This window comes from Pseudochaenichthys georgianus, chromosome 17 (assembly GCF_902827115.2).
Source record: "Pseudochaenichthys georgianus chromosome 17, fPseGeo1.2, whole genome shotgun sequence".
Classification (NCBI taxonomy): Eukaryota; Metazoa; Chordata; class Actinopteri; order Perciformes; family Channichthyidae; genus Pseudochaenichthys; species Pseudochaenichthys georgianus.
The window spans coordinates 23,517,536-23,534,709 of NC_047519.1; the positions used below are offsets into that span (position 1 = coordinate 23,517,536).

General features: G+C 39.4%; 1 protein-coding gene across 2 annotated transcripts in view; it reads right to left on the reverse strand.

Moving 5' to 3' along the window:
- The window catches only part of LOC117462493 (glypican-5-like), a 101,521-nt gene that overhangs the window by 20,976 nt on the left and 63,371 nt on the right, over positions 1–17,174 (reverse strand). For both annotated transcript variants that reach the window (XM_034104738.2, XM_034104737.2), the window contains one exon: positions 12,560–12,680. In XM_034104738.2, coding sequence (XP_033960629.1) covers positions 12,560–12,680 — 121 coding nt within the window. The remainder of the gene's footprint in view (positions 1–12,559; positions 12,681–17,174) is intronic.

A 17,174-nucleotide genomic window follows, 5' to 3' on the forward strand; every position in this document is an offset into this window, starting at 1 on the left:
ATAATATGCAGTGAATTTTCTCTCCCTCTATCTACTTTGTGATTGACAGTTGCTGCACTGAGGACCAGCTCTGAGTTTGAATGAGTGTTTTAAGCAGTATCCTGTAGAGTAGAAGCAGAACACACATTATATGCTGCTATAAGATGTGCAAGTTCATTTTAGATAAACATAATATTATAACTGAACACAATATGTTCTAGCATACAAGGACTCAGGACACTTACATGAACAAGAGAGTGGATTTGAGACAAAACAGTATGGTCTATTATTGTAGAAACTTTAAAAAATGTGTACTCATGATCCATCACACATGGTACACTGAAGAAAGTGGCTGTACTATTTAAATTGCCTTCTCTCTCTGACATGTAACACAATGACTTTCACGAGGCTGTTGTGTTGGATTCAGATGAGTCTATTGATAGAAAGAAAAGAGAAAGAAAGACATGCTTTTGGTAAAAACATTCGACTGTCAATCAGACTGTCACGTCTACCTCTTCCAAACTTATTTCACCTGTTGTTGCATTTAAGTCGAGTGTAGCAAAGAATATTGAGAAATCTATTAGTGGATAAATGGCTGTATCAGCCTCTTTTATGATACAATTCAATATCATCAGCATCTATCTAAAGTGTGTCTGATAATGGTCGGACTCAAACGTTTGACAATTTGGCTAATTTAAACATTTTTGTTGTAAATATTTCAAGGTCACATGATTACATGTATGGACACCAGAGTATAAAGTGCCTTGCCTTCAGACATTTTAATTCAGAACTAACAGTATTAGCCCTGAATCAAGAGTGTTGCAACTTGCCTTCGAATTCTAATATTTGCAACGCATGTGCCAAGTAAAACAAACAGATAATGACACACTGACAAGAAAGAAAGACGGCGGGAAATAAACAGAGAAAAATGGGAGTAATAGTTATAGTGAGAGAGTTGTGCAAACAGGTGAAGGGGCTAACGGGGGGGTGATGACAACAAAATAAGTCTTTATGCTCGAGGCTTGCTTCGAAATTACTCTGGCTTCTAAAGACAAATGAGGTAATGCTTAGAATATAATTTCTCCTCTCACCCTGCCAACACATTTTCCTCTTTCTTTCTCTTCTAAAGCATTCCTCAGACAGAGGATGATGGGGCAGGTTTAAGAGCATCAGGGGCTGAATTATTTCCTTACCTCCTGAAGAAGTTTGGAATATAGAAAAGGCTGAAAGAGAGAGTGTGTGTGTCTGTTTCGGTGTATTATGTGGGATGCTGCTGTCAAACTAGTGGAACAGGATTATAAATCAGAACCTTTGTATGCCCACATCGAGACATGTGCTACTTTTCTTCACTGAAACGTTGAAACTGAATCACTTCATTGAGGGCAGTTGTGGTGAAAACTCCATTTGTGGACAGAGAGAAGGAAAGGAATAGGAAAACCCAGAGGAGACTCAAGGAAAAAATGACGGTGGCAAATATGTGTAATGTCTGCAGAAGTCCATCCAACTTTTTTAATTCAAATGATGTCCATTCTGTCATATAGCCTACTGTGAAGGCTTATAATGATTATGTGTAAAAGCAAATATCAACTGAGCAACAGATTAAGCATGTACTTAATGTGTAATTGTGTCGGTATACATACAGGCTGCAAACAAAGTTAACTTCTGGAACAGATATGAGGTATTGTTTGAGTGGATTAATGGCGCACGTTGTGGCCAAACCATTTTCCAACAGTTCTCAATTGTTTGATAGACTTTGACTGGAAGATGAAGAATGTTTTGGACTGGACACCAATGGTAGATGTCAGAGTCTAGACTACAGCAATAGCCTCCCTTGCCATTAACAACAAGGAAAATAAAATTCATTCAAAAATAAATGTGAAAATCAAAGATGTAAAAAAAGTGAGCCAAGTACTTTTCTACTGTTGTCCTTTTCCATGGTTAAAGTTGAAGCCAGAAAAACCATTATTCCAAAGCTTACAGCACATATTTTGTCTCGTTGACTTTTAGATGTGAAATCTATATCGCTCTTAAGGCAATGAAAAGATAAGGTTTAACTCTCAATACCACCGAGCAATCAAAAATCTGCTGACCTCAGTTATCCTAGAAAACAGCTCAAGCAAATAAAAAAAAATATTAATATGCAGTACTGTATGCTAGGACCAAATTCAACTTCTTGAAAAAGAATGTACAGTAAGCCAGACTCAGGTTTCACTCTGCTACTTGTAATAATCATATGTTAATGTAAACGTTTGCCAGAACGCTCAGAGTAAAATAACAAAATGGCTAAGTTTGTTTGCAATTGCACAATGCATGTTGGACATCATTTAGAGTAGGAGAACAGACCAAATAGTTTATCGAACAGGATCGTTTTTATTTTTGAACAGGCCACATGGTTGTCCTTTCTGCAACCAAAACAAATCAGTTCTTCGTAGGCCAATTGTCTAACTTTCCACCAAATGTTGTGAAATCTGAAAAACTGCTTCTACTTATGAAAATAAAAAATAACATTTCCCAAGAGTTCTGAGTAATTCTGGTTGTTGAACGTTTTTTAAACAAAGACAGAGCCCCACGCCCCTGCGCTGCAAGCTAGTACAAGTCGATGTTCTTGCTAACAGTTGTTGACACTTTTTGGCAATGACCTCGTGTAACCCTCATGAGTCAATCACGACGAACCGCTATAGCGTTGGGCTGTCACACACTGCTCCTGTCAGAATCTGACTGGGACAGATTGTGTTTGTGTAACGTGTGAACGAGTGAATACACTTTGGCTTTTGTTTGGCAAATCATGGAAATGTTCAAAAAAAACGTATGACCGTTTGAATGACATCAGTGGCTTTCTGGAAACATGTTCCAACAGCTACCTCGCTGCTGAAAAGTATTTTCAGTGAGCGATGTGGGGGTCAACAGGTTTGAAGGATTCTGCTGCTTTCTATCCATGTTGGGCTACAGAAGGCCGCATCACAAAAGGTTTACAGAGCCCCCTGCCCCAAATAAACCCTGGGGAGGTGGGTGATTGTTTGGTTACTGTGTTTCTTCTTTCTGTCTGTTCACAGTTAGTCATTTTTACATACCCATCAAACTGATATTTATCTTTGCATGCTCAAGGACCAATACTGGTTGGGGGGGATACTAGATTTTCTAGAAATCTGTTGTATTGACTGTTTTTATTTACCATCATTAAATATTAAAATAACTAACTCCTAACTCCTTTAACAGGCCGTTAAGGGAAGCAATTGATTAACTAATGCCTCAGTTTGCAATCTAGTTTCTGCTAAGAATTAGCAATGATTCCTTTCCAGATTTGCAAGCCTACAGTAGGTAAGCCTCAAACCCCAGTCCAGTAGTCCTGGTATATTTTCCCATCAACCCGATGCCTCTGGTGGAGGGCTCAAAAGTGCTGGGCGGTGGTGTAGAGAGAGAGAGACATTCCCCGCCTACTGTAGGTTGCGAAAGGAGATAAATATATTTATTCAGTCCCTATTTATTCAATATCAACCTCATGTTTATGTGTGTAATGCCAAAAGAAATGCAAAAAACACGAACAAACATCGCTTCAGGCTGCAGTTACACCCTTGAAAAGCAGTTGAGAAGCAAGCCTGCACTGAGCCGGTGCAGAATTCATGTTAAGATGAAAACGTTGCAGAGATGTGCAAGTCAAAGACGTAGGGTTTACAATTGTGGTAAGACTTCATTCAATGATTAATTAGATTAGTTTTCTTTACAGACAACTGGCAGACATCTACACTCCCCTGAGTCCACCTTGCTTGTTGAAAACAGTTTCATGTACCATCAGCCACAGGATATGAAACTGTTTTCAAGGGAAAAAACTAAAAACATAATCCCCCTCCTTGCTTAAATAATATTTACTAAATATGTGAAGACACATGAGCCTATAATCCCTCCTACAGATAATCTTTGGAACACTGTGTTTTACTTATTTTTAACAAATGCACACCACGTCACATTGGAAAGAGGGATTTTCATAAACTTGTGCCAATAACAGAAATGGGTCACGTACTTTCTCCACATGAGAAGAATCACTGTCTGCATGGAACTGAAACACATAGGGAGAGTATATTACCCAAAGTGGAAAAACTGTTACAGTTCACTGGATTTATATTCGCCTTGCATCTAATTATGATGGTAAAATGTTCTGCCCAGATTAGAGTCTGGGTTCACGAAGTTTGGTTGCCAAGCTAACGCAGCAGCAGCAGCAGCAGCAGCAGCAGCAGCAGCAGCAGCAGCAGCAGCAGCAGCAGCAGCAGCAGCAGCAGCAGCAGCAGCAGCAGCAGCAGCAAGGAGCAGCAGAGCTCCTGTGAAGGCCAGCTCCATCATCTTCTTCAAGTGGAAAGAATCTCTCCCCTCCCTGTGACGGGCTGCCAGCTCAGCCCGAGCTTTCTTCATCCCTCGACTCCACTAACTCTTTCAAGCTCACACACTTACAGACTGCTACAGGCATAACACCTACAATATATTATACTGTGAAGGCATATTGAAGTGGAAAATAAATACATCGTTTTCTCATTATTAGATGCTTTCAAGGAGTTAAATAACAAGTTTTTCTTTGATAATGTTAAGGGTCTTCTTGAGAGGATGCACACACTTGCTAATTACTAAACTTCCTAACTCGTTCATTAATTCTGAGTCCTGGATCCTCAGATGCAGAGTGTGTGGTACGGTCTCTCTGATGTGGAACCTTGCCGGGCCACTGGCCAAACCAGGCAGCAAAGCAGAAGTCGATCTCATCAATCACACACACAACTGGCCTGTCTTTGCTGGACGTTAACGCTGGAGTCTTTCCAACTCTCCATCCACCGCAGCTTTCCCCATTTCTACCATCTGCGTATCCGACAAATACTAAATGCAGGAATAAAGTGTGAAAATGTGTTTTTTCCCACACAGTGTGTCGCCACTAATGTTGCATTTAACCAAGTGCAAATTGACAAACTGACAAATGACCTGGCCCTGAGTGCTCGCATGGAAACAGATAGACCATTGTGAAAAAGATCCCCGCCCAAAAACAGCTGGACTCATGGCAGAGAAGCAAGAATCTACTTTGAAACATTTATTGTCCGCATTAGCAATATTTACGGGCAGACAGCAAGAGAGCGGGAAAGAGGATATTCAGAGATACACAGGGGAGAACAATAACTTGGGCCTACTCACTTAATGGAGCATTTTATAGGAGGTCAAGAGATTTGACTTGTCCTGTGTGCATTTGAGAGTTATTTCCAGCATTTATGTATTGGATTGTACATGGAGTTATGTTGAGTGTGTAGGTTTTCTCTGTTATCTTCCACCTTGGAAACAACTGTGGTGGGTATGTGTGTGACTCAAATATTATAATGAATACCAACACACACACTGCTTTAAGAGGAGAATGCCATGGTAGATGAGGGGTCAGAGTGTGTGATACATCAGCAGCAGTTTCCCAATCCTCTTAGTGCCACAGTGCTCCGGGTCTACTATTCTCTACTAGTAAAAAGACACACGTCTTAACCTCACTAATCCCCGAAATGGAGGTTATTCACACTTGGAAGAGCTCAGATTAGGAATTCATTGAAAACCCTGTAATACCTTAAATAAAAAAAGGAGAATAAACACGCAATTTAAAGTCAGTCCAGCGTGTCTATTTTGAAGGATATTACTTTCAGTTAAAATAACGACCCAAACTAGCAGAAGGGATGAAACAACACAAATACAGCAATGAATAATTTAACTTCCATCACTGGTACGAAACATTCAAATGTTTTACTCCAAATAGATACTTTGTTACAGTATTCACGACTTTAAAGGCCCTGTCACACTGTCCCGAAATTGACACCCGATGGACACACGATAAAGGAAATGTTCAAATTCGGCTGTGATCGTAGCAACATCGGGCCATTCGTGAGGGCATCTAAGCCATCGTATGACCGCCGGTGGAGTTTCTCAGGCTCCGGCAGCAACTTTGTGAGCGGCAACTTCGTAAGGCACTCGTGAGGGCATCTTGTCAAATCGTGTAATCTTCGTGTTATCATCGGTGCATTCACATTCACTCTGATCGGGGCGAATGCCCGATGGCACCGAGGATAACAAGATGCCCTCACGATGGCCTTACGAAGGGCAACATTGACACACGAATTCAACACGAAAATGAACCTTCGCAAGGTCCTTCGGCAATTTTGCCACCGCTCACGAAGTTGCTGCCGGAGCCTGAGAAACTCCGCCAGCGATCATACGATGGCTTAAGATGCCCTCACGAATGGCCCGATGTTGCTACGATCACAGCCGAATTTGAACATTTCCTTTATCGTGTGTCCATCGGGTTGTTTTATTGCACAACAAAATCATGTAAACATATTATGTAAATAACCCAATTTGTGTTCTGTGAAACTAAAAAGGATATAATATATTATTTTGAAGGACAGTTGACAGGAAATTGTTGTTGTTATGGAAACAACATTACGGAGAAAACGTAATATTTTCTACATATAAAGATGGATAAAGTAAAGAACAAAGTCTGAAGATATCAGTACAGTATCATAGTACTGTAACATAATTGTTTTTGGTACTTTCATTGCAGTTGTATGTCTTAAATGTAATGTAAATGTTGCCTTTGTGTGTGGTTCGGGGCCATCTTCGTGCGAAATTCACAATTCCATATTCGTGTGTCCATCGGGTGTCAATTTCGGGACAGTGTGACAGGGCCTTAAAGGACTACCTTCTCAATAATCCTCACTCTCAATGTCTGAAATTAAAAGAGTTTTTTACAAGGACAAAAACAAAGAATCAAATCTAACAGCTGTTGAAAAGTGTGTTAAATTATTCAATGGGAGACTCTAATCAAATGTATCATTTTACTTTCTGTAAAAGCTTTTTGTTTGTTGTTATTTTTTGTCAGGGTCAGGTTTTTATACGCTGTGTGAGACAACCAGGCTTTGGTATTGTCCTTCTGTTAAATAACTTCTGATCAGATGTTTGAAGAATTACACTCATTCAAAGATTTAATCAGTAACACTTTATCATTTTGTTAAATATCAACAGAAGTTTGCAGGTGTTGCTGGTCCATGCCAAGCACTTGACTGTTACCAAAATGGCAGCTGAGATGTCCGTGCTCCAAATAGACAGCCACGCCGACTTTGTGTATTTGCTGGGAATGCTCCGTACTCTCAGCTCCCCTAAACTACCCTTAATTATATTTCTAAAGACTCAGAGAGAACAGAGGTGCAGCATTCTAACGCTGAGGGATTGATCACTGAGGACTTGTGGTTTATAAAGCTAAAAAGAACTCTAAACCATCCACACAGTGTCTGCTAATCGCTAGTGCTTTGTCATCCATTTGTCTATATTTTTTTAAGCTAATATAAGTTTCACACAGGCTGTCCACAATCAATGAGCTGATTCAGTGTCAAACTACAAAGGCAAAACAAAAGCAAACAGTATAACTTAACAATGCTTTTCAAGTATAAACAAACGTACACATGATTGAACTCCATTTACCTTGACAGCCTAAAAGGCACCCAGGGTGTCCAGTGGAGTTTGTACTTTGGAGATGGATCCAGATGGGCTTGCCAAAATCAATCTGAATAGGAACTTCTTTTGTGACTCGCCCACCTGGAAGATTCTTATTAAATGGCCATGTCTCTCTCTAAACATCTGTTGAGGGCTCTGCAGCAAGGGTAAAGGGAGCGGGGGACAAGTGGTGACCTTGTGTGCTGGAAAAAGCAGACAGGTGGTATCATTATGCTGATATTTGTCTGGTCTCTTCTTGTTGTAAGGCAGTTTGGACTGGATGGTGATGATCTGCTATTTTAAGAGAGAGAATGTCATTTTTACTTTAATCACTAGTCAGTTAAAATGTAGTTCAAAGAACAGCAAGGTGGGAAATAAATGTGGGGTTGTGCTGTGATAAAATTAGGGTGCCTTTAAGCATGTCATACACTCTAAAAACGAATTCAGGCTATTCAGGCAATTCAGGCAATTCAAATTTAATTAAATGCATGGTTGCAAGATAAAAATGTGAGTTCATTGATTTAGATAAACATTTTAAGTTGCAAACATTAATTTATAAGTTGTATTGACGTAATAATGTTGGTAATTACATCAACTTAATATTGTGTGTAATTTGAACTCTGATGTCTGCGTTAATTGACTTAAAACTAAATTCAAGTTGTAGTAAGTAATGCAATTGGCTTGATAACTTAATTGTTCTACACCTTGAGTTAAGGATTTCAAGTCCACTCCCAGTCTCCCACTTAACATGCCGGGACAAGTTCCCACAGTTAAGACAAATAGAAATAATATACAAAGGACATTTTAAGGTGAGTGTCATCTTTTGTCATTGAAATACAGTAGATAGCCTTGTAGTTGCACTGTATAAGCAAATTGCTGTTTGACCAAAATTAGCAGCCTTTGAACTGAATAGTTCTGTGAGAGGATACAAAGTAGTAGAGGCTACTGTGAGAGTAAAAATACTTTGGTTACTATTGTGATATCGCTTTTTATTAAAAATGAATCTCGGTGAAGCAGATCAAGGATGCTTCTTGAGGTAGGATCGTTATTTAGAGTTGTCATTGAAATGCAAGTTGTTGGCAGTCACAGAGAACTATAGACTACGCTGCCTTGTCGTGTACCTTGGAGAAAAGGAAGAGGACCTTTTCAAGGAGTTTAGCGACGTAATTAAAAATCTTGAAATTAAATAAAATCCTTGGGCACAGTGCTCTCTGACAAAAGCACTGCTCTCTGTCAGCTACATTTTGAAGCATATTGCACTTTTGGCCACACCCCAATCAATAATATCTTAGCAACGTTCAGCATGGATAGGTGTTGACAGCAATGGCATGGGAAAAGGATTGTGTAACATTTGAAAACTGGCTTCTGCTCTTCACTTAACCAGTTCAAGTATTGTATGGAACCTGCTAAAAAGATGAGAAGATACACTAAAACTTGCACGGTTGTGATTGACAAAATCTGTTCACATGCATTTAAACACTAAGCAAAGTACTCAAAAGCACCTCTGTGTGTCTTCAGGACCACATTGCCATGACGACACACACATGCAGACTCAATAGGTGAAAACAATACCAGCGTTGCTTTAGCAGCTGGTAATAATGTCTCTGAATTCGCTAAGAGTGACAGTTTAAAAAGTATGCATTACCTAATTCATTATCTCTTATGCGCTAACCTATTATTTAATGTGCTTCAAAAGGACATGAATATCGCCTTCATCAGTGACCGGTCCACCCAGGGTCTGACCATACGATGGCAACCATCGTGGTCGAGGGAAACAAATGAATGAGGGAGCATTCTGCGTTTGTTTGATTTGACACATTTGGCACTGGTTTTAAATATGCAAAGGCCTCTAACTTCGTTGTGATGGCAGCATGTAGTTGCTGTGTCCCCATTTACCATGGTAATATGGCTAATGTGTTTATTTATTATTTGTGGGGCAATTTAAATTTGTGTTATTTATCTTTTTTTTCAAGATTGAAATGAAGCTCAGCGCAAGTTCTTTCAGGAAGACTGGGTGTGTACTGTATACATTCACTCCGCAGCTGCATATAATCAGCTCATCACAGGCGTTCTCTTTAACCTATTACATTTCACCTCATTCTCCAGCAGCCAATCAACGTGCTGCAGCCAAACTATAAAATGGCTCTCCTCTCTCCTGCAGTCAGCTGTGATTTCAGGTGTTCATGCACCTTATCATATGGCATGTGTCAATACATGTTCAAACAAAATGAATTCTCTCCTGATTGAAACATCATGTGTTGAAATAAACAACTGCAGTTCAAAATAAAAAGTAAATTGCCTAATATTTTTGTTGTGGAATCAATTAATTTCTTTCTTAAAAGGCAAAAACATGAAAAAGCTAAGAAAAAAACTATTGAATACAATATATTTAGAGCAACTTCATTTATAAATGGTTGTCAACTTTAAAACGTGTGTTCACAATGATGGTAATTAAGTACACACAACTTAAAATTCCTTTTAAATTATACGGTAAAACTAGTCGGAACAACTTAATCTTTTGAGTAATCAACTTAAAAACTTGTGTTTATGCTACCAATTATCAAGTAAGTGGTAATTAAAAACACCTCTGATTGTAGAGGAAAAGCCTTCTCCCCTAACTCAAATAACTTTGTTGCTTTAAGACAATTTCATTAGAAGTTGTCTTAACTCAATAAACATCGATGCAAACTGCTGCGTTGTTTTTAGAGTGTAGGCTTTGAAACCTGAAATTATATTAGACTATTACAGCTGTTGGCAGAGGATCTAATTCTAATCAAGGCCACTTTCATCTACATGAATCCCGTTGGATAGCAACAAGGATTATTAATATGCACAGGTGGGAGTCAGAAAATAGAAGTGTAAATGTATAGACATTAAATAGACTTTAAGTTAATGTCTTGCTACTTCTGATGCTAAGGAGCCACTCCCCACGCCCCTTGGACAGATGATTGGTTAAAAATAACACACAGGTGCTATAGGAGGAGATTCAGGTGATAAGGGGGGGGGGGGGGTTACCTTGGTTGGTTATTGGCTAATGGTTACACAAGCCAAAAAATCAGTTATTTATGAGACAGACAACAGAGACATATCATTAGCGTGCTGCAGTCTTTTTTGCATTCGTGTACAAGCTTCTGCTCACATTCACACTCCAGTGGCGGTTCTAGAGCAATTTTACTGGGGGGGCTGGGGCCAGTTATATCACGAGAGGGGCACAATAACAAGCGGGTTAAAAAGACAAAGACAGTATAAAGTAATTGTGTAAAATAAACATAAAATACAGTAGTTGATATTTGTATAGGTTTTTATATAAATGGATCAGGACAAAAAGTGAGCAAATCTTTTTTCCTGAAACTTTCAGAATCTCTTTCCACAGAGGGGACATATGTTTATGTATAAAAGACATGAAAAAGTGGATTTTGCACAATAGGTGACCTTTAATATGCATATACTTTAACTATGTTAAGTTCCTTGTGTTTGTGCAAGTGTGTGAGCACCAACATGGTGAAATATATTTCAGTGGTTGTTTAACTACTCTGGATGTACCTTGGAAAGCCTGTGACATTATGCAGTTTAACACTCTGTGATCCCTTGCTCTTATCTGGCACAAACATAAAGCTCAGCCGAGCCCTGCCGCCTGGTCTGGATTCAAGGTGCGCTTTTCAACACTGTCAACAGGACACCCACTCAACTCTGCAAAGTTACCATGACAACAGGGTACTTGACAGCCACCGTGCACAATGGGATGTTGTGGTGGGATAGAAATGATCTTAAGCTGTCTGTGGCAGACTGGTGGACAGGCAGACTAAGAGATATATGAGATACAAGATATAAGTGAATCGAGAATGAAAATAAATGTATGGATGTGAGATGAAGGAAAGGGGATGTTTGCAGAAAACGATAAAGAATTGGCAGAGTAGTAAAAGCAGAAACAGATTAACAGAGAAAGATAACAGATTGCAGAGAAGTTTGCTATTTGTACTATAATCTTCGACAGGCAAAAAAGTGCTGAAAGGGTAAAAACAGGGGAAGAAAGAGTGATATAGAGATAGAGAGTGAAAGATGGCTGGTCTTCTATATGTGGACATCATTTTCAGGGCTACAAAGGGCAGGCAGGCAGAGTGGAACCAAATCCTAGTCCGTTTGTTTCCTCAAATGGCCTCTAGGGACTTTGTGAAATGGCCCTTTTCTTCTTGGGCCTTTTCAGCTCTAAACCACATCTACATGACAAACAGTGTCACTTTGAAGCTGCCTGTGTCATCTCTGCCTATCTGTCACTCATTCCTGACCTTTTGCTCCCGCCTCTTATCTTTCTTTTTTTAGCTTTCCACAGTAATTCACTTTTTCTTTGTCACTGTCTCATTTCTCCCTTTATCCTTTTCATTCGTCTTTGATATCTGCCTCTGCGCTCAAAACAAGTCTTTAGATCTGAGAAAAAGGACATTTTAGAACTTCAAGGGTTATATTGGCAGTGGCGTTTAATTAGACAACAATTTATTCAATTCAGTTTGTAGAGTCGCTGGTTACATAATCCCATAGTTGACTCACATCAATACCAGCATGTTAAAAACAAAGAAACATTTTATTGTTATTAAAATGATCATTGCTTAACTTCTCTATACAACTAAGCCTGTACAGTTAATGAATGTTGTTTTTTATTTGTGTGAAGAATAAATGAGCCTATATTTGATATGATAAAGTGATATTAGATCGTTACATAGACACAAGCATTTCGGACTACTAACAACTATTGACCTGTTTCAGTGTGAAGACCATTTTAATAATAGAGAACAATTGTTCTTTTGCAAATACACTTAAAACGGCCATTATTATTAACCATCTGAACCTGTAATGACTTTTGATGCCTGCATTTTACTGAATCTTGCTATCCACTTTAAACAAGGCAACAGGGAACAGGGTCTAATAAGGTAACACATGATCTCTACTTGTTTGTACATGTGTAGTAATGGCAGTGAGCCCCTGAGCATTCAGATATTATTTGTGACATATGGAAGAAGAAACACATTTGTTTAGGTGAATGCTATGACTTTATAACTGATCAGAGATGTATTCATGCTGATCATCTTACCTGGTTGAAGAGCTCTAACCTCTCCTTGACCTCGGCCAGTGTAGGGTTTGGGCTGCGAACTTTGACCTCTGGGTTTTGCCTCTGGGCGTGCAGACCGTTTCCTACAACTCTTCCAGTATAGCTATAATAAAAAAGAAAGAGAAAGTTAGTTGTAGTCAGACTGAATATAAGTGGTAGCTCAACAAGACACCAGCCATGTTCTGGTGTTATTTATCTTAATTCGGCTTGTTTACGTATTGCACTGCATATATTCTTTTAGGTTTATTTTATGTTGTTTGTATGAATGTGTAAATACACTTTATGAAAGATTACAGTGGAAAATAAATCTTGGACTTCACTCAGTTATGCTTAAAAAATAAGCTGAGATGTTTATTTTATTTTCCCGTCAAATGAACGAAAGACCAAACCAATGTTTCTGTTTTGTTTACAGTTGAGTTCATTATGATGTCCTCAATGTCAGCATGCGGAAGTCTGCCAGCTGTACCGCAGCATTTCTACAACATAAACTAAAAACCATTAGGGCCTCATTTGGCCAAGCCCAAAGAATTTTGCACAAAAACATAAAAAAGCCCCATTATGCAATAATTATTGCATCAAATGTGGTTAAAAGTCACTTAATGCGGCTTTGCTGTTCTTATGTGATTACAATATTGAAATGAAAATAAGACCAGGCACAGCCTTGTAAAAATGAAATAGAGAGACGTGGTGAGCTGGACTCTTTAATCCCTGGCATGCTCCGTGGGCCTGCAGCTCGGCAGGGATTAGAGCTGTTGATTTTGTCAGAACTGTTGTTGAGCTGATGTCAGGAAGGCTAAAATTCCTCGCAGCTGCCTGATGTAAAAGGGAAGTGTTTTATTTGAGTATAATATACATAAAAGTAGTTTTGGCTAAAATAACCAAGTATCATCGCACATCAAAGCACAGTTAAGGCTCCAGAACGAATTGATTCAACATTTCTAGTCGTGTAGAGCCGTGGAATGGATTACATCGCTGTTTATTGTTTTGAACGGGCATTTGAGGATACAGTGGCGGCAGATCTACCTCTGTGTTTAGCAAAGCATGATTGCACTGGATGGCTGTGCTGAATGAAAGTCCAGCTAGGGAAATGTTCTCACACACCCACATACACTTGACAATTCAGTCATTTATGTCCCATCCAGCATTCATTAATTTGGTTATTTTATTAATTTCTTCTTCATACTGTTCCCTCTGTTTAAGGTTGTTGAAGAGCAACACCATTTATCAACAGTTACTCATTAAATAGAGTGACTAGCAGGTTAACTGGAAATGAGTCAAACAAATAATTAAACAGATTAACTTGAAGAAAGGTTTAAGACCTGTTGTGTTTATAACCTACAATAAGACACTCATCATAGCAACCGGTATGTTTACAATGACAACTCTTGAATGGTAAAAGAGTGACTCATGACTAAGAACATCAGAATAATTTCCTGTTTCTAATTTAAGGGAAATGACGGGACAACAGCCTGTCAAAGAGAAATATTGAGACACTCTAGAATTAAAAAGTTCATCCATGCTTTACTGAGAGAGTACATTAATATTACAGAGAGGCTGTTTAACTCTTTGTACATTAATACTGCGATAGAGATACACATTATCTCATAGCCCTCTGGCTCCAGGCTCATCTGAAATACTGAAACTCCCTGAATTTAAACACCATCAGCCTGTGAAATGTATTAACTTCGTCCATTTTTATCGGTGATCATATTACTACCTAAAGCCCTAAACCCCAAATAATGAGTGTCAGATAAACATAACATTAAAGCTTTTCCCTGGCCTAGATACATAAAGTTGTATTTGTTCACCCTCCCTAAATAAACTACTATTACAATTAATTTCAGGATCTTATGATACTAATCTCCCATCATGCATGGGGGATTTAATAGAATTGGAGAAGAATGATGTGTACTGGCAGCAAATCAATTGATGCTACCACAGGCAGTACAAGGCTGATAAAGTGATTATGTGTGATGGTGTTTTTATATGGATGTGTTTATGGGTGTGTGCGTGCATTTGTATGTGGCTGGCATGCACACACTTGTATATATGCATGTGTATATGAAGGGAGGCAATCATAAAAGTGCTGAACTTGAGAATCTCCGGCTTGTGATCTAAGCAGAGTATCAATGAGGTCTACGCTCTCTCAACTTGCTGAAACAGCGCTTTAAAGATTGAGCCCATAAAAATGCAAACATTTCTCGCTTAACCCTCCACCGCAACACATTACTTTACTTCCCCTTCTTGTTTATATCCTTTTCCTCCTTCAATTGCTTGCTATTTTTTCAGTGTATTTGCAAAGTGGATTCCACCACCACCACCTCCAGCTTCACACACACTCTCAAGCGAACTACTGGCTCCTTTGACAACAATTGAAGCACTTCATTGCCAGTGACTCTGAACCTGCTCTTGTCGAGATGAAAACAATCAATAGCTTTTGGACTTTCAACTTCCCCCCTCTGACATAAATGATAAATAGACGTATCAAACGGCTCCCTAAGCAGTGGTTGAAAGTGTGTGCCTGTGTGTTAGGGAGCATATGCGTGTCTGTCTCCAGGCTTGGCTTGGGATAACAGTGTTGGCGCGGAAATGAGCTCATCAGATGGGATGCTAATGAAAGGGAAGTGTCAGGGCGAGTTTGGCAGTATGTTAGGCCTGGACCGTTTCATTGCAGTGTATGTTTGATATCATGGAGGGGAAGTGACATCTGACACAGCTAGACATCCCAGAGCCCATGGCCTTATAGACAGACAATCAATGCTGTACTTTTCTGGAAGGATCTGGAGCAGACATCAGATGTTACGATAACAATCCTGCCAATGGCAATAACGTGTTTCAAAATAGTCCTCATAGCCTTATGTTCCAATGAATTAGAGTGTGACAGGGGCCAGTGCCCCCGTAACACTGACCAGGGACCGTGGCCCCCCTCCAAAATACGATTTATTGGAACTAAATGAAATCAGAGACCCGGATGTACAGTGGAGATTAAACTGTGCATTACCTTATATAAAAGCAAATTCAATTTTTAATTCAATTGTCACTTAAAGTTACTAAAACAAATACTCTGAATGAAAAAAACTACTGAAACAAAGGACTGTAACTTAAATGTACTAAAACAAATAATCTTAAAAAACAAATATCAATTCATGAAATAACTGGCCCCAGCCCCCCCAGTGAAATTGCTCTAGAACCGCCACTGGAGTGTGAATGTGAGAAGAAGCTTGTACACAAATGCAAAAAAGACTGCAGCACGCTAATGATATATCTCTGTTGTCTGTCTAATAAATAAATAACCACACTCAGTGTTTTTTCTCAGGGGGTCTCAAACATTCAGCATTAATAAACATTCAAACTGACTACCGACACATGTACGGCTTCTGACTCATGGCTCTCTGACTCCTTTCGATTGATTCATTCCCCTGTGAATGCCCAATTGATGCAATGTCCTCAAGGCAGCTTTGTCTGTTCTCGTCTTATTCTCCGCCTGGAGCACAGACTCGCTGTGACCTCCACTCCCAGATGCTGACCCCAAACTGAACTGTCTTGATCTTTCTGAAGGCCTGTAGGAATGCTCATGGGTTGTAAGGCAGAAAACATAAATCAAATATTCATCGTCAATGTGTACAGGAAGGTAACAGAAACAAAGTGCATGTTACGTGCCTGAACATTTCAGCGTAAACAAAGCTAGGCTATATCATGAATAACAACATGTCAAGGATGTGACCACATCACCCCAATTCTGGCTTCCAATTCAGTTCCGAATTGATTTTAAAATCCTTTTATTTGTTTTCAAAGCCCTAAATGGGCTGGCACCTGCCGATATAGCCAAACTCCTCCAGCGCTACACCCCAGCCAGAGCTTTAAGGTCGGCTGACCAGCTGCTGCTGATAGTGCCCAAGACCAGGCTCAAAACCCGAGGGCACCGAGCCTTCGCAGCAGCTGGCCCTAGGCTCTGGAACACTCTGCCCCTCCATGTGAGGTCGGCCCAGACCCTAGGGGGTTTTAAATCATCACTAAAGACACACTTCTTCTCTCTGGCCTTCTAGTCAGAGCGGAGTATGACACCTGACTATTCCCTGTGTTTTTGTTTTTTATATTTCTGTTTTTGTTCTATTATTGTCTTTTATTGTGATTGTAGTAATGTGTTTTTATTACATGTACAGCACTTTGGCTCGACCAAAAATCGCTTTTAAATGTGAATAAAACTTGATTTGATTTGATTTGAAAGAAGGTTGGCCGCGGTTGAATTGAGGGTGCGTAGATCGGCCGCTGGTTAAAGTACATTCTGGTCGTCTTTCATCTGTGCTTAGTTGTTGATGGATCACTGAGGTCTGGCTGGGAGCTTTAAAGAACCCACAACAATCACCAGGGATTCAATTAGCCAGATATTTTGTGTATATTATGCACATTATGTGTCTTATTCTCTTTAACTACAGTAATAGTGCATCTTAGCATTTACCCACACATCCCTCAACGCTCTAAGGACACATTTCTCTATAGAAACTAGACTGAATGTTTCTTATTCTCCTCAACCTGTTCCAGGCTATTTTTAACCTCCCAGGGTTTAATATACATTACAATGATGACTAGAGATGAC